General features: G+C 35.1%; 1 protein-coding gene across 1 annotated transcript in view; it reads right to left on the reverse strand.

Moving 5' to 3' along the window:
- Positions 1-18954, reverse strand: part of LOC148217103 (calmin-like) — a 50137-nt gene extending 31183 nt beyond the window's left edge. Inside the window, exon 1 of the mRNA XM_088130750.1 lies at positions 18888-18954. Within this exon, the coding sequence (XP_087986876.1) occupies positions 18888-18954 (67 nt within the window). The remainder of the gene's footprint in view (positions 1-18887) is intronic.
- Between the last annotated feature and the right edge of the window lie 861 nt (positions 18955-19815).

The raw sequence follows: 19815 nt of genomic DNA on the forward strand, positions 1-19815 counted from the left end.
GGAAATCCTGGAAGGGAGAAAAAAAGTATGCCTTTTAGGATAAATTTGTCATCACTGACAAATTATTGTCCCCCCACCCCCGATTCTCTGAAACTTGAATGTTTTTTGTCTTTTTATGTATATGGTCTTTTTATATAGTTCAACTTTTTAACTAAATTAATGTGTTATTTATATTTTTAACTGCTTTTGAGGTTTTATTTTAACTGTGAGCCACCCAGAGTCATCCTCTGGGGGAGATGGGTGGCATATAAATTTAATAAATAAATAAATAAATAAGCGAGCGAGCGAGCGAGCGAGCGAGCAAGCAAGCAAGCAAGCAAGCTGAAATAGGGGAAAAAACATATAATCTCAAAAATAAATCACTTCTTGCAGTTTAAATTATGTGATTCAGTTTGAAAAGAAAATATCAGAAAACGCCTAATATTGTTTTGAGATTGTATGAAGATTCAACATGGAGAGTCAATTCAATTCAGTTCAAAGTGATTTAATCAAATCTCTACTTCAAAGTGATTCACCAAATCAAATGTTCAAAATGCTTTAGCAAATTTATGAATTAAATTGGCTATATGGTTTGAATGACATATTGAATCAATTATTTGACAGATTAACATTGGATCATGGATAATTTCCAAAATATAAACTAAGATGCATCTCTATAGAAGAACACAAACTTCTTGAGAAGTTTCTAAAATATCACAAAGACTGCATGGAAGAAGATGAGATTGTAAAACATACATAATTCTTATGATTCTTCTGAACAGCATTAGTTTCAGCCTACTTTATGTGAGAGTTTTGGCACTGTTGTTCCACATGCAGTATGATACATTTCTTGGATACATCATCCCAGTCCAACAAATTGTTTCTTTAATGGTGTAGAATAGGGGAGGTATTACTTGGTGACCTACTTTTTGTCTCTATTTCTGCTACTGCTATGTAAAAAAAGGCTTAAAGGTGGAATAACTAAAACGACTCCCTTTGGGTTTGCCCATGCTAATTACCTATAGCATTATTTCTAATGGTACTGGAAAGCTTGTGATATATAGATGATATAGACTGTTGATATTAAGCTCTCTGCCTTTCTAATCTCTTGCCTGTTGTTCATTTCCCTCTTTCTCTTTCTTCCTGCTTTTGTACCATTATACCAGTTAACTGTTTATGTTTGCTGATGCTTAATGAACAAACACCAAGTTATATTTTTTGCTAGCTAAACTGAGTGGTGCATTTGCTCTGACCTAGATATAGGGACTTACTGAGAGCGTGTTGGGTGCAAACTAGACTGGAAATTGCCCCAGTAATTTTCAAACAATTTTAAAATACTGAGACCAAACACTGATGAATCACTGAGGGCAATCCACAAAAGTAGACTGAATCACTAATCAAGTATTTACAGCCCAAAAACAAACTGAGAACCCATAAACCATATTTTACCCATGATTTCTGGAATAAGTCATAGAAGCTTAGTCTACAGCTAACATTAAGCCACAAGCAGGTTAACATATCACTGCTAATCTCAAAACAAATCAGCAAATCATATTATAAATTACTGTTATATGTAATCTAAATTTGTTAGAATATGTGTGTAAATATGTATGTGCACAGAAATTGGATCACTTACAAAATAGAAATAGATGACTGCAGTGGGAAGAACAAAACAATATTTTATGAAAATGTTGTTCCCTATATTTCTTCTTTCCTGTCTTAGCAGCCTTCCTTATTTCTCAAATGTGTTAGAAACTAATCTTAATCCTGCCAGAAAATGTGGCTTATAGATTCCATTTTTTTCACCTCTAACTCTTTGTTATAATCCTTTTTCCCCTGAATGGTTTGCTCATCACTACTCTATGTGAGGTGAGAGAGAGACTAGAATACAGGTGCATGGTAGTCAGTGCCATCATATGTAGGATAGAGAAAATCTATTCCCCCTTCCCCAAAGCCTTTATTTCTAAATAGAAGCATCTGAAGCAGTAGAGATTCTGCTTTATTGACACTCGTGTGGAGGTAGAAAAGTAATTGTTGGTTAGCCCCCTCTTTCCCCCCATTAAGGATCAAACAACATATGAAGTCATAACTTAAGTAAACTAAACATCTCTTTTTCTCTCTTAATCACAATTCTGGCCATGACTGAAGTTCAAACATCACACTAAGCCTACTACACTATGGTATAACATATTGTGTGAACATCCTATAGTCTTCAAGTGAGTTCATATGTTCTCAGGTGGAAATCACGGGATGGTAAATCAAGCCTCATAATTCTCAGACCAGATGGGAATGTGTTGGACTCCTGAAGGTTCACCAGCCATCAGGAGATAGCCAGAAACCTCAAAATGCATTGGTATTTCAGCTACAGCAGGTGCCACTGGATATTGGGTTATAATCACCCAGTGAAGGAATGCCAGCCTAAGAACTCAAGGTGATCTTTTGCATGCATCCACACTACAGGTGAGGCAGGAAGGGAATGAGATCAATGGACGAATCAGCCCATTTGGGGCCAGCAGCAGTCCATGCTTGCCTTATATGTGAATTGTTGTTTTACAGTTTTTGTAACCTGCCCCAATCCAAAGATTTTCAGCAGCATACAACAATGCAAGCACACACACACACACACACATCTTCACTGCCTCCCCACCCTGATACACCACCCAAGGTGAATACTCATCATACTAAAAACATAATGGAACAAAGTTGTTTAACTGCTCTGTGAAATGCCAGAGCATGGACTGGGAACTGCATGGACTTCTGGAGAGATTCCAAAGCATGGAGGCCACTCTGTAAGGATTAAGTGAATTCTATCAGCTAAGTAAATGGTCAAGGACACATTACCAAAACTCCTACTAGAATAAGGCAGTAGAAGGAGAGACTGATTTGGTACAGAAAAATAGCACTGTAAGTGAAGAATCGTTACCTCACCTTCTCTCTACCAAGTTTCTTTTTTCTTTTTTTGCTGTATTTCCCCTAAACTGCTTTTCGATGGTAGCTTATGAACAAGGAACACAACTTGGCGAAAGAAAAACAGAAAAAACAGAAAAAACAGAAAAAACAGAAGAAAGAAAGAAAGAAAGAAAGAAAGAAAGAAAGAAAGAAAGAAAGAAAGAAAGAAAGAAAGAAAGAAAGAAAGAAAAGAAAAGAAAAGAGGGAGAGAGGGAGGGAGGGAGGGAGGAGGAAGGAAGGAAGGAAGGAAGGAAGGAAGGAAGGAAGGAAGGAAGGAAGGAAGGAAGGAAGGAAGGGCAGAGCTATCTAGCTCTGTAGGACATGTATAATTTTCAACCAGAATAAAAGCACTCAGGCATGTTGTGGTGCACAGCCACATGGTTTGACACGTTTGCCAACTAATATAAAATTCATTATTCAACCCACTCACCTCATAACAGTAAGTTAATACATGAACTTTTAAAATATTATATTGAAAATAACTTCTCCCTTTTGGAGAGAATAAACTTTTTATTAGGTTTGAAAAACTTATAAATAAAAATAACTTAATACATTTTAAGAGATGGCATCTTGGTACTAATTTGAGGACCCATGTCAATCTGATCTCTGTTTTTAGGCATCATTTCTATCAGTTTGAGGAAGCATATTTACATACAGTTAGAGGACATTTTCTATTTGCAGTGGAAAAGAAAATGAAGGTGTCCTTGGGGTTTTTTTTGCCTGTCTTTATTTATGGGTAGATCAATACATGCATCAACAGTAGAATTGATTAGTTCAGGCTTGCCAAGTGTGACTTTCTTTCTTAAAAATAGTCCCTGAGTGAATATTTCTAAGTACTGCAGAACTAATTATTTGAGACAGTAAAGCTCAGCAAAGAAAAACCTATATATTAGCTGGGATCAGGGAGGGCAGCAATTGGGGAATGGCTGCAATAAGCAATGTAGACCATGACTAAATAAATAAATGAAGTATTTGTATAGGTACCATATTAAAAGAATGACCTAAACCATTAGGACCTCAGATCCAAAAATACTACAGCTGAGTTCTCACAGTATACTATGCCAAAATTACACAAAGCATATTACCACAATACAGTGTGTGAAATCAGGATACACATCATTTTATGAAGTGTACATGAAAACCCTGGGTCACGTAGTGAGTATTTTTAATCAGGACAAACTTTTGACAATAAAAATGAAAGGTTCTGGAATACTATAACATTTTGCATTCAACTAATGATATTCAATATTCAAGTACAATATTTTAAAAAGTGTCAGCAGTATACAGTTATCATGGTAATTATATTTTATAACCTAATTTGGCTCCTGGAACATTGTTGATGGGTGGAGATCTATGGAAACTATAAAAAAAAATGGCTATGACTTCATCTTTTGTTCTTGGATCCCCTTCACTCTGTGTCAACATTGTAAGATAGATTTTACAGGGTACTTTAGCTGAATACAGTTTAAAAAATAGGAGCAAAACAAAGAAATAGTACTACATTTACTGCAATTAACAACAGAAAACACTGTAACATATGTAGGGCTGTGTGTCATCACCTGCATTTTAATAGATGAGCTGTAAATTTTTAGTACACAGTATAAATTTCTTCAAATCTTCGGCAGAAAAATGGTAAATCAATGTAGCAATAAAAATATAATAAATACATTAATAAACCCCAACAATCTTATTCTATCAGATGATCACTGGATATTAGTAAACCATTACTTTTTTTTTCAACAGATTTATAAGTTTAAAACAAAGAGAGAAATTTATTTGGGTTTTTCCATTACTATACTTTTCCATACAGAACATTATAATCAATAGCAAATAGCCTTAGAAAAGAGGAAAAAATACAAAATTTCTTGGGTTTTCTTAATACAGTGAGCTATGAGCTAATGTGTATCTTATAGTCTACAGCATGAAACTGCTTTTCTTAGCCACCTGAAAGCAGAATTCCTTTTTGTAAAAAAAATAATGTTACAGTTCATGAGATTAAAAAGACATAAATATAAAAATCTCCTAAAATTTTATAAAATTAGGACTATGATATGGTAATTTATTTGTGGACTTGACACAATAAGTTTCTCACATAAAGATTATCCATCCCATTAGCTGCAAATTCATGCACACATTTGGATAACGAGGACAGACACCTATACTTAGCATGTTTTAAACCTGAGACTGTCATTGCCTAGATCAGGGTTTTTCAAGCTGGGTTCCGCAGAGGAGAACCTGATGGGCTTCTGTGAGAGACTAAGGGGAGAAAAAGAGTACACTTGAACAAAACTAGGGACCTCCACAGCATTTTTTCTACAGTGGAACAGGTAGCGTTTCTCAGCTGACATTCGGAAGCATTTGTGCTCATGGTGATTCATTATTTTGTGTGTGTCTGAGAGGGAGGCAGCAGGAGATCCAGGAAATGCTTTCTCAACTAGCAGGTTTTGTGGTCTGAAAAAGCTTGAACACCCCTGCCCTCAACTAATATGAAATACACCAAAAATAGATTGATACTGTTATGCTGTGCAGTGATTATCATGATAGGCAGAAGAAAAAGAAGCCATCAGTCAAAATGTCATTGCTAAACAGGTTGTGCTTTGATGGGTGAGTTCTCATATTAAATAGTTTGGAAAGGGCAACAAATTTCTACATTCCTTTAGGTGCATCTTGATTGACTGCCATCAAAATGGTGTCAAGTTTTAGCGACCAATACATAAATTCTCTCCAAGAAGATGTGTCCCAACCTGGTCCTTCAGGTCTTCCAATGGTTCACCCATTAACACTGTAATTTTGGATATTTCTAATTTTGTAATCATTCTTTTTCAACTGGAAGGAACATTGCAATAAGCTAACCAATCGAAATAACCCTAATGCCAGAGTTTTAAATCCTTTTTCATTATGTATCTGAAGAACAGATAAGCAGGCAGAATGTACTTTTTCTCACCCAATCTGACCATTTTACAACATCGCTATGAGGATTTTTGTGTATGTTGGTTTACCAAGAAGCTCAGAGAAATGGCAGTGAAAAACAAAGAGTGAATCTGTCCAACTGCAGGTATGAACCCATAAGTATACTTATTTCTCCACCCTTATTGCATCCGTAAATTCTCATCCAGGAACTTAGTTTAATATAACTTGATCCACATTGGGGGAAAGCAGTGGAGTTAATCTTCCAACTGGCTGTTGGGACATGTTTGCTAGATTCTTTGAGGAAAAGATTATTCATATTCATTTGGAGTTAGAAGCTCTTGGACTGTGATGACTATGATCTCTTATGATGCTATCTGGAATTTAGTTCAGTTTATGGAAACCCATTAAGTAGATAGTTATCGTTTCACCAGAACAATAACCCTAACTGCCCAGAGTTGCTGGGAATTGGGTGGTGAAAAAATTTAATAAGATAAAAATAAATATATTTTAAAAAATCTGAGATGATTTCAACATTGGCCCTAGATGGAGCTGTTCTCTATCTGAAGGAGCAGGTCTGCAACTTAGGGGTCTGTGGGCTTGTGATTCCTGCTGAAATAACTGGCAGAAACTGGGGGAGGGGGGAGGCTTTATGTGAAACTGCTGCCTAAGTTGAGATCCTACCTTGATTAGGATGCCTTGGTGACAAGTTCATGCCCTAATCACCACCCAGCTACATTACTGTAACACATGTACATGGAACTGCTTTTCAAAATGATTTGGAAGCTACAGTTGGCAAAGTAGCCTCCAAACTGACAGCAAGCTAAGAACTACTACTATATGTATTACATCTATTTTCTGATCACTGCATTGGGTGCCAGAGGGATTTCAAGCCTCATACTAAGTGCTAATTTTGACCTCATACTAAGTGCTAATAATAATCCTATATAACTTTGCCCTAGGCAACTTTAGGGACTGTCCCCACAAGATGGATGTGCACCATCTGTGAATATATGCAAGGAGGCCATCCTTTATGGGCTCCCTTACTCTGGAACACCTTGTCCTAAAGCTGCACCTGGTACCCTCCTTATTAACCTTCTGATAGATTGGGGCGCTTGAGTGAGTATTTTAAGGTTAGGTGACTTCTGGCTGAGTGGTTGGGTGACCATCTGTATTAAACGTGTTGTCTTTACTGACTTTTTCTTCTGTGTAAGATACCAGAGTCATGTTGAGCTGGTCAGTACAGAAGTACTAGTAGTAAATTTTAAACAATGTTCATGTGTGCATACACACACACAAATGATAAGCATCCAAAAACTCTTAATATTTTAATAAAAACCTGAACAACCATGACTCTGAAAGACCAGGTCAGAGACAGATTATCTTGGAGAAGATCTATTTGTATGGTCATTAGAAGTCAACAACAACTTGATAGCACATAATCAATCAATCAGTCCTCCAGGTGGGAACTCCAATCACCTGGCCCCAGTGCCTGACGAAACAGCCAACTTTTTAGCACCATTCTAAAGACCAAAAGAGTCAGAGCCAACTGTGTATCGGGGGAGACAGCTCTAGAAAACAGGTACTGCAACAGTAAAGTCATGCTTCCTGGGCCCCATCAGATGCAATTTCTTCAAAGAAGAGACCTGGAGTATGTCCATCCAAGAACATGTGGAAAGGGCAAATAGCATTGGGGACAGGCACTCCCACAAATAGCACAGTCCTAAGCCTTGTAGAGATGACAACCTGCATCTTGAATTACATCTACAATTCTATCAAAAGCCAGCGCAGCTCATGTATTGGTGTTACGTGGGTATAAAGTAAGCCCATGACTATCCATGCCACTACGTTCTGAACCAAATGTAGGTTCCAGATAGTTTTCAAACTATAATTTTTTTTTTCAATTCTACATCAGACATATTTTTAGTATCTCAGTCCTTAGTTGAACAGATAGGTACACCTAACGTAGGTCCTATTACAATATCTGATTGTGTTCCATTTATATTATCAATTGTTAGAAGAAAATATCCTATTTTTCAAAATGGAATTTAAATAATTATTTAAAAACTCACTTTGAGTAAAACAGAAGAAACAAGACTTTAATTTAGGGGGGGTTGTTTTGTTTTTTCAGTAAATAGACATTCTGAAATTAAGTCAACTTTTATTTATTTGTTTGTACGCCACCCATTCCCAATAGGATGAAAGGCATATATTTATGCTTGGATTATTGCATAATGCTTCACAGAAAAAGAAGAATAAAAAACCTAAGCAAGAATACAGTAAAAATAAAGTGAAGGAACTTTTAAATATCTATGCAAGACAACCTATTGTGGAATTACATTTACTGAACAGAAGGGTAATACCCTCTATGCATTTGATACAGAATATTTACTGAATTATATACTGAAGATACTGAGAATGAGGAGAAAGATCTAGCAAATTATTGGCCTCTCAACTGAAAAAGCAACAACAAAATAGTATCATTTCTACTATCAAAAATGTTCAGGTTAAAGTATGTAATAATAAATCATTATTTTTTATTTTTATACTTGATTTTTTAATAAGTCAAAATATTATAATTTTTGAGGAAGAAATTAATCATTTTTAAGTACAGTTTTTCCAAAGTTTGCATATGATCAAGCTGTTTATTTAGTTATATCTTCATCTCTTAGGGAAATAATAGATACTATTAAATCTATGAAAACAGAAAAAGCTCCCAATTCCATTGGCTATCCTATTTACTTGTGCAAGACATATATTGGTATATTTTTTCCTGAATATTGTTGGAGATTTATACTGATACTTTTTTAAATAGATTTTTACCAACTTCCATTAATGAGGATTGTATAACTGAGATTTTGAAAGCTGGTAAGTTATTGTCCGATTTCCTTATTAAATGTTAATGTCAAATTTTGACAGCAACCCTAGCATGTAACCCATAGATAATATTACCTTTCCTTATCCATGCTGCACAATCTGTTTTCATACAACGTCAATAAACCTTGGATAACATTAGATTATTAATTTATATTTGAGATTTATATTCAGCAGAAGTGAAGCTGATAGTCACAGTGTCAATAGGCATGGAAAACAGTGGTACAATGAAGCATTTTTGGAGCAAGTCCTGCCAAATATGGATATCTTCCTTTTTTTAGTATTTGGATTAAAATGTGATACTCTAATCCTTTGGCTAAATTTATTACAAATGGAATTAGGTATACCTATGAGGATGTTCCTTGGATCTCATAAAGGATGTCCTCTACTTCCTCTTACATTTAATTTATTACTGGAACCACTCACTTTTATCATCAGGCAACTGAAGGACAATCGGAGCACAAAAAGGGCTAGAGGGGAACAGAAAGTATCACTGTTTGCTAATGATATACTATGATGTATTGACAATTATGAATGTGCAGGTTAACCAGAAGGATTAAAACACGAGCAAGGAGGGAGGGCAGCTTATGTAGAACTCCAGTTCCTAGGGGAGGCATGAAGCCAAGAGAAGGAGGTAACAACCTGAAGATTTTATTCAGGATAGGAAATAAATACTGGGGTGGGATCGCTTGACAAATTAAGCATACCTCCAACATGAGGGCTTAGGTATCTTATTTAAGTACAGGCAAGGCATGGAATCAACCTCTCCAATTTTGGATGACCAGAAGGGTTGAAAGGTGGATAGAGAGGGAATGCAGCACTTAAGAGCATTAACTCCTGGAGAAGGCAAGAGGGAAGAAGTCCATACTGCATAACATGTGCAGTTGGCAGGAGAGGCTGGGACCAAGACCAGACCCAGACAGGCACTTCCTGTGAGCCAGGAAGACAGTACAGCATCAAGCTCTCAACTCTGGCTAGCCACTAGTAAAAATGATACTCTCATTCAGCCACTTCCATGACCATTGCCTGACAGCTGTTATCGCTCAGGACAAAGCAGGCAGCTCCTAGGCCTGCTCAGAAGGATGGAAAACCTGGTCTCCTGCCCTTGGGGGCCATCTGTACTAAGCAAGACCTGAAGAGGTGAAGCATATGCTTCTCAGAACAGCCTTGCCATATGTCATCCCATCAGAAGCTGGTTGGCTTCCACAGGAGTAAAGCTTTGACACCAGTTTTTCTTCCCAATTGGTTTGCTTCCAGGTGTGGGAGGAGTTCATTTCTTACCTCCTTAGCAAGCTAATTAGGAGGGATAGGAGTTGGCATCTTATAAAGGAATTAAGAGTTGACCTTGGGGAAGGTGTGAGAGAGCCATTAAGGACAAGAGATTACACTGTTCAGAGACTGAAGGAAGCATGAGGAAGAAACTCAAAATAGCCCTACCCTGGCTTTGTTTAGGATAAGATGGCATAGAAATAAACTTAGACAGGCTTTCAAGATTTCCTTAATATACTCTGCAACAATAAAGTAGCATTTCTGCAATCCCTGCAGGGTCTATTTCACTATTTTGAACCTTCACTGGCCCTGCTTCAAGGTCAGAGTCCAACACAGAGCGAATCTGACCAACTTTATCCCTCAGATGCTTAGCATATATTTATAGAATATGTTCTTATAACAAAACCACTTTGATTTTTCCATTACCGTAAAGTTTTATGGAGAATATTTAAACTTTCATTATCTCTTGAAAATTGCAGAAAATATTGCAGAAAGCCTTTCTCAACTCTAGTAAATATAGTGAGTTTTTAGCCTATGTAAACCTGATGGTATTCCAGCATGAATTTAATATTGCTTGTTTCTAATTTTATTTATGTACTTTTAAATTTTTAAGAAAGGAAGCCTATTTCAGGTATTTTATAATATTTTCCAAATCACTAAGCCTTTGTGTTTGAAAACGTTTTTAAAAAATAGCCCTGTTGGTGCTAGTATGAAGATATAACTGCCAATTTATTTTCAAAATATTTTATTATATATGATTTTCTATCATGTGATGAAAAGTAAATCCATCAAAGCTGCCTAGAGCTGGCAGTAGTAAAAGTCAGCCACTTAAATTCTATCTAATTACTGGAAAAAGCAGAATTTTGGAGCCAAACTGGACTATAACATAACTTTAAAAAGACCACATCTGCAAATTACTTTCAACTGCATCACTCTTTAGGCTGAGATGTTGTGAATTGCCAATTTCTATTTATATATGAGACATCGTGACGATGTCTACCAGCACCTAAAAGTTCATACTAAGCATTTCTTGTCTTTCTAGTGTTCTTGTCATAATTTGGAATAAGATGAGTACTGATTTTTACAGACTAAACTGCAGCAAACGTTCAGCTCCTACATTTGCTCTGGAACCCAGCTGTGAGGAGATGAACGTAAATGTTTCCTTCAGGATTAGTTTCATCATACTTCGTACTTTGTTCAAACTTTACCAACTGTGTTTAATCTGAAGTATGCTTTGCTGAAACAAGCTTCTTTCAAGCTCACCATCATAATCAGTGTGATTAATTATGTTAATAATCCTGGTCATGCCACACTCTCTGTGTTAACTAGTAAGAGGGATTTTTATGGCACCCACTCTGCATAGTCCTCTGTTATAGATAAAACCTTGTTTTAAAGTTCATTCTCATGATGAATGAAAACAAGTTTACTCACTTTGACATTCATGATTTACACTGTATGTCATGGCATCTAACGATGGAATTCTAGTCCAAAATATGTAGAAGACACCAGATTATGTAATTAGCCTTGCATAATGTGACATCAAAATAGTTCATCGTAAACATATTTTCCTCCAAGTTGCATGTTTTTTTAAACTGATATTAATAATTGTATTTTAAAAGATTCAGGAAAAAAACATTGGCTATCTCTGTGTGTGTATGAATGAAGCTACTACGTGTAGTAATCTGCCAATTTCCCTTGAAACTCGATTCAAGGTTTCCCATGCCTGCTGATATAAACCAAGCCAAAGTATACAAATAATTCAAATACTTATGAATATTGTAAGCAAACAAAACAAAATGAAGAAGACCTTGATAAAAAAAAAAGCGGGGGGATGCAAAAGGCAGGAAAGGGTGTTGGCTGTAAGATGCCAGCTGCAAACATTACACTTAGCTTTCCATGTTCACTATTTTAATAGTTGTGACACCCATTCTTTTTTTGGTTACAAAGAAAAAAAACCCAAGGTTTTGCTTTCTAAAATGCTGAAGATGTTTGCATACTTGCAAGATTCTCTGAGGAAAGATACTATTTATAATTAATCTTAATTTTACTGAAAATTTATTTGCCTTGTTCTGCTTGTCTGCAATCCCAACCAGCAGGCACAGAGAATATTTATTCTTTTTATAAGATTTAATAACATGCTTTGATATATCATTTAAGAGTTCTATATTCATATAGGCTTATCTGTACAGAAATTTTTGCTAAGGTGTTGAACAAAATAACCATTTTTATAAGGAAAATGATGCTTTTATGAAGTGTAAACTAACTGTCATTCAGTTTCCATTTTAGTGAATAGCATACTTAGTTTAAAATAATGAAACACCACTGATGACTCATTTTTGCAGATAATACATTCTTAGGAGGATCCAATATCTTAAATATAAATGGACTGGCCATAAAACAACCAATTTTATCAAACTGAAATTACAAAACAATAGACTCTTAGCAAGATAGGTGCAATATATATGATGCTTCGGATTTTGAAACATACAAATAAAGAATACAATAATTAACAAATCATTCTTCTCTACCAACAAATTTGTTCTTTAAAAAATCTTAATTTATCTCTTCCAGATATTTATAAAAGATACAAGCCAATTTGGCCTCGGGCAACTCTTTTCTTTCAACTTTACATTATTGTATTCTCAAAATATTTTACTACGTACGTACTCTTCCAAAAGTTTTATTAATAGTATTTTATGTAGCTTGTATTTCACATATAGAATACCATAATTCCAGAAAATTTATTATCACCATACTGCAATAAAATTGGCCATTTCATAGCAATAAGTGTATCAGATAACACCGTCTGATAAATGGTACCAAATTTTTCATAATTCATAAATTTTAGCAGTACTGTAACAAGATGAAGAGAGCTATTACATTTGATATCTAATAATGTATTTTTTCCTATTATCTGGGACAAAATGCTGAGCTCTATTGTGAGGAAGGATCACCAATAATGCACAAAGCTTTCTAAATACTGACAGATTTTTCCAGAAACCTCATCAGCACTTTAAAAAAAGGGCTTCGATCTATTTACATATAATATCAGAACTGTAAAATTTTGGAGTACATTTGAAAATGATGTAAGAATACCAATGATACATTAATACAAATGGCTGATCAGTCTTCATGTTGAATAGGCTGTGCCAAGATTTGTTCTCTCTCTCTCCTCTCTCTCTCACACACACACACACACAAACATCTATATATCTATATCTAAATCTAATCTATATCTATACATATATCAGCAATAACAGATTGTTGCACCTTGAAGTGTTCTTGACTATGTCCAGAAATCAACTATCAGCTCCCTAGCATTTTCTAGCTATCAGAATCATAACTGAATCATGCTAAGTGGTTATGAATTTGTAATTCAAAACCTGTAATTATGAACCTGTAATAATTCAAAACAGAAAACACAATTCTAATGTATAATGTTCATAGAGAAAAATGAACATTTTAATATCTTCCTGGAAATACAGTATAATAAAAACAAGCTTAGTGGGAAGAAATATTTAGAAACCAAATACTATTGAATGCTAGACAAGGCATAAATAACATGACTCTTTCAAATAATTATCTGGTTCGCTCTTTGTATTAAGGCATCATTTGTTTGGCTATGGCATTCCATGTTGCAAGAACCCAAACTCTCTCTTCCCTTTGTTTTTGAATCAGCCAGCTCAATAAAAACACCATGAAATAGGCTCTAGTATTATACTCATTTACCAGGGACTTATCTACTACATATAGATAAGACTGCATTGCTAATGTATTAAATGCATCATTTGATCTGGTTACTGACAATTGGATTTTATTTAAATGTATACTAAATGCATATCTTTCTATACTTCTGTTTACTTTATATATGCTCTACATTATTTGAAAAATACAACTTCCCTGCAGAGCTTCAGGATCACTGCTAGACCAATGCTAGAATTTGTACAGATATGAACAAGAATTATAGTGTTTAACTCTAGAATTAATAGATACTCACACATGTATTAATTCTGCAGGATTTTATGCTATTACATGAGATATTATAATTTCCTTCTATGCTTTCCCCATTTTTATCCAGACAAATTAAGAAACATATTAAGAGCAATACAAATAAAAATAGCAATGCTGATCAAAAAATGAGGGTAGAAAATCAGCCCTTTGGACATAAATTGATAAAAAGTATCAGTTTTATTCCATGGTAAAACCCTTCAACTGTTGTCCAATACTGTGAGTCAATGTGAAATATGCTTTTAAGAATTATCTTTGATTCCAGATCTTTAAGTAATTGTTGTTTGTATTCAATTGGTGATTTCCTGCCTTTAATCCAATGTAGTCTTTCATTTAAGAAAAGTAGAGGGAACTGGTTTTGGAGAGTTCTTCTTTTTCCATTCCAAAGGGTCCCTCAACTCTGGATCTGATTTAGGACAAACTATAGAAAACTGCTTCTTTCCTCATTTTGTTGATGAAATTAATCCTTTTCTTTTGCATCAAAAATTCAATTGGCAGTTCCTCAATTGGATACAACTTTGTATTCTTAAATATATGCTGAATTCTGTGTGGATTTTCTGACTAACCATTAATTTATAAACATTAACATATAACTGGCTATTTATTTATGGTTTTTAAACTTCCTACATTTAATATTAAACTGTACGGTCCATTGTGGCATAATTAAAGAGACATTTTTTTTAAAAAAGGGACTGTCAAACTATAATGAACCTGTGTCTCTCAGATGACATGTAATCCTCTTAGCCACTGTATTGCACCAACTTTATGCTCTAGCAACAAAGATGAAGTATAGTATACATTGAAGATTATATATAGTTAATAGAAATAGTTCAGAATGTGGAAGATTGTACCTAGCTTAATTTTGAATCTGCTTAGTTATAAAACATTTCAAGCTAATAAGGTATTTAAAAACCAGGACACTTATACCCAATTTTAAACTATGCAAAGCAGCTGACTAAAGTGTCTTGCTAATTTCACACTCAAACTATTTAATAATATTGTAACAGCTGCTTTAGTCATTTGTTTGCCACGCTCCTTTAATTTTGACTTTTATTTACAATCAACTGCACATCTAGATAGCTTTATGGTTTCTCATAAGCAGTGATATTTAACATAAACAAGTGTAGGAATCAAGAACATAAAGGTCTGCTGATTAAAAAGGATGTTAACAGATCTTCTTAGGAGAGTATCTATCTCACTACTTCATAGCTAAAATGTTAAGAAGATCTCCTGCTACTAATTACTCTCATTTCTCGTCACTACATTCTAGGTCTAGATTCCCCAAAGTTGATTTATATGAAGAAGGAATTAGCATATTTAAACAACTTTAATTACACACATTGTTCTGCAATATAGATTTCCATGCTAGGTTTGTACATCATGCAAAAACCATAGTTTTTAAAGAGCACATAGTGATTTGGTTTAAACATAAACCATGATTTACAAATATAATGGTTCATGCATCATGCTAAGCCAACCCCCTCTACCCCCGATAACTTACTAGAACATTATCTGAATCTGAACATTGCATTTGTACTTCATCAATTTGATACTTAGCACTGGCAGTTCTCCACAATTCTTCTATCTAGCATATCATATTCTTATGTAAACTGAGCCAATCTAATTTTTGCCCTTTTTCTTTCTGACAGACCCATATTCACTCATAACAAGATAAATTTACAATTGATAACTATGTTTATCTTCTTCCGTATAGAGAAAATATAAAACCCGGTTTTCCCTTATCAGTGTGTTGCTTGCAGTACTTTAACTTGTTATATTTTCTTAGTTGCTGTCCTATACATTCTTACATTAAAGCTTATTTTTGAATAGACATCTATAGGATTATACTGTAAGTGAACATATAACATGTGTAAAAATCGGATTCAGAAATCTAAATTTTATCCTAGAATTCCATGGCTTTATGTTTAATGTTATTAAACATCTTACATAAGTAATGACAGTATAATCAGTTAAATCAATGTGAATAAAACTATGATTAATGTAAGAAATAAATGCTACACAACTGGTCACCTTTAGTAAAAAGATAAAACAATTACAGGAATTAAAACCTATGTACCCACTGAGATTTTGTAATCAATTTTAAATATGCTAACTCATAAATACATTGAATGTGACTTGTTATTAGCAGGACTGTTACATATTACATCTTTCACTTTTTTATTTCAGTATTTGAAATTAGTTGTGGCTTTTATACACTACAGAAAGGCAATGCACCTGGAAAGTGAATATACAGCATTAGGCTATAAAATAATAACTCTGCACTCTATTTTATCTTGTACTATTTTGTCCTACTTTTTATCCTTACCTTATCTTACTTTACTACACCTATCTATTTTATCTCATTGTAGCTTATTTTATCTTATTTTACTAAACCTCACTTTATCTCATTTTATTATATCTTACTCTGGTTGATGCCTATGCTTTGATATGGTTAATTGACTAATCAATAAAGTATTTTATTACTATAAAGTAATAAAAGCACTATAATATATCCATTAAAGCTTGAGGTGCTATTTTTCCAAACCATATGCACCATCAATAAGAAAAGACCACGTTGCCGTTGTCACAAATTCTAATTACCCTAGAGAGTCAAATGACTTTAAAATTAGGATCCTAACTAGGATGAGTACTGAAACTGATGTGACTTAACTTTAAAGAAATTGCAAGCCTTTGGAACAGTAAGGCATCAAAAGTATTTGAGGTATAAAGTTACTATTAGGCAGATTCTGGACATGAGAGCAGAACTTGTGACTTATGCTTTAGTTAGCTCCTGTTTGGACTACTGTGATATGCTCTATGTGGGGATGCCATTGGAAGCACTCAGAAGCTGCAGCTGGTCCAGAAAGCAGTGGCATAGGCAGTTTTTCAGTGTTTCTTGTTACACTCATGTAAGAATGCACTGGCTCTCAGTAGGCTTCTGGGTGCAATTCAAGGTGCTGGTCATCCCCTGTAAAGCCCTCCAGGGCCAAGCTATTTGCGGGACTGCTTTTCTCCTACTGTTTCTACCCACCACACCAGTTCTAGTAGAGAGGGCATGTTATGGTTTCCCTCTGTTAAACAATGTCATCTTGCTGGACCTGAGTCCTTCTTTCTCACTGGCAGCACTTGACCTGTGGAACAGCATCCCTCCAGAGATTCAGATGGCCCCAACCCCATTAGCCTTTTGGAATGTATAGAAGACCTGACTGTTTCCCAGGCATTTGGATCAGGGGATAAATGAGCTCTGCTACTACTGATGATGAGTGAGGTTAACAGTTTATCCTTGGGCACTGGAGGGATATGTTTGGGTGGTTTGTTTGTTTTAATCTTGTAAGCTGCTCAGAGTCACTTGCATGAGATGGGCAGCTATATAAATGATATAAATAAATAAAATATTCTCCCACATGATGCTGGCCAAACACTGAGGTCAGCGCTGGAAGTCCTCCTCCAGATGTTTCTTTCTGACTCTGAAAGTATGATGGAAAGCAAAAGTGGAAAAGTATTTCTCCTTTTCTCCCACTAAGGCTATCAGATCTGGGCTGCAAAACTCCTGACAATTATTATATGGCAGCAAAACAATACAGAAACTGCTCAATCTTTGCTACCCTCTACTGGTTGTCTGAATTTATGTCACTCACGCCTGGTAGCCCTATCGCTGACTGAAAGTTCATCCAGTAATATGGAGGCTTTTCCATTTCAATTGGAAATCTACTGCTTAAGGGAATGAAACAACTTTGGTTATCTTCATCAGTAATCTGCCCTGGGAAGCAGACAGCAATCAGATCTAGTGTCAGCACCTTACTAATGCTCTCAGAGAGTACATATTTAAAAATAAACAAAAAAACCTAAGAAACAAGCATGAACAGTAAGTGGAGAATTTTTTTTTTCATTTTTGTTCTAGAGCCCTGCTTAGAATAGCAAAATCAGGAAAATGGATTCAATTGCTTTACAAACCACAGTATACAATCAGTAGTTATATTTGGCCTAATACAGTACAAATTGTTCACACCTAACATGGCCCTTTCAGATTTATAATTCCTTTTCCAATTTCCCCATCATTTATGTCTGATATCTCCAGAAGATGAAATTCCTAATTCACAAAGCCAGAAACAGTCTGTACTACAGAGTGTCTGCTCATCCATAATTCAGGACTATAGACTAAAAAAAGGATTGTACTTAAGCACATCAGAGGAGAAATCTTTTAAAACTCCTGCATGACCTGCTTGACTTGCAGCAGAAGCCAGCTATTACAAACTGAACCCTTTTTGTTTGAGAAATAAGAAAATAAGCAAAAAGGTTAAGAATAATAATACTAATAAGTGCCCGTATGTCTCTCCCCTGTCTTTTCTCTTAAACAATATTGAATTATTAACTGTTTCAATACTGTCCAATACAAGTAATTTGAATTAGAAATTAGAATCTTCCAAATATTTAAAGAAACCAATTTGTAAACAGATTATGAACTGTTGTCCTACACTTCATCCTTATGGCCAACAATATTCTAATAGACAATGACAAGAATTTAGAAATCTAAATAGGTAGAACTAAATGGGCAGACTGACAAACTTCTTGGAACGCCTTCAAAACTAAATTCTCTCTGTGTCTGCTCTTATTGCTCCCTGTCTCATATCACTTTTTTGTCATACCAGAGTATATGGCTATGGATGCTAGAGTGTTCTGGGAGGACAGCAGAGAAAGAGAACCAGGTGCCCCTTTTGAAATAATTTCAGGAAGGGGGATGTAGCATATTGGAGGAAGGACTAATCAAATTTTAAAAATTTAAAAATTCAGGTTAGATGCTTAGAGACTATGTATTTAGGGACTTTACACAAAACAGATCCCTATGTTTCATTGGAAACTCAAATAAAGCAAAGCTTATATGTTCTGATTTAATCACTTACCTTGGAGTCTCTGCATGACTCCAGCAATATCCCGAGATGTTCTTCCTGCTAGTCTCGAGGATGCCATACTGCCATGTGGCAATGTTGTTTTTTTCTGCATAGTTATTTATCTGAAGTGCAAGGTTTCAATCACTTTTCTTTAAAAAGCATTACTAATTGCAGAACGGCATGCTGTGGTAAGTCATGGCAACTTTAAGCCATAAACATACAGCTATCTGGCATGCCACTCCTTTAGGGTTGTTCTCGTTCAGTAGCTCGCAGTTCAGGCCTGAAAAGACAAAGAAATACACAAGGATGTTTTAGAGAACACCTGTACGTTGGTATAAAAATACCTCACTATACTTTCACTAGATCAGGCATATATAAATCTGGTTGCTTGGCTAAACCATGTAACTAGTGACTTAATTCTATGAACTCCATTGGTAAATAGCACAAGAAATGATGCACTACAGCAACACTAAGATCTATAAATTGTTGTGAGCTGATATTTTGGGCTGATCTTAGACCTCACATTAATGCAGCACAGTAGGTCAGAATATCAAATTTAACCGCATTACTGCACAAATATTTAAGTAGAAATGTTCATAGAAAATCTGTTGTGCTTTGAAATTCTAGATAGTTTACTTGGGAAACTCTCTATTTTCCCATTCTAGCTGAGAACTAGCAGAGTTATGGAACAAATACCTCATAAAAAATCAATACCCAGTGATGACAGAAGAAAACAGGTTATCCTTCAAAAAGGCTCATATGTGAAGAAAGAGAGGTATCCAAGATAAAACAAGATGGGTCCCACAGATCAAAGACTTCGTGAGGCTCCCATAATTGGCTACCAAACATTCTTTGTGAAGCCTTCAGACAGACTTTGTGCAAACCTTAAACTGCAAAAAAAAAAAAAAAAAGAGGCTCTTTCCTTAAATATCTTTTAATT

Source organism: Python bivittatus, unplaced genomic scaffold (assembly GCF_059951505.1).
Source record: "Python bivittatus isolate LINGU-HERP-01145 unplaced genomic scaffold, Pbiv_v1 ctg000020_np1212, whole genome shotgun sequence".
In the NCBI taxonomy this organism is placed as follows: domain Eukaryota; kingdom Metazoa; phylum Chordata; class Lepidosauria; order Squamata; family Pythonidae; genus Python; species Python bivittatus.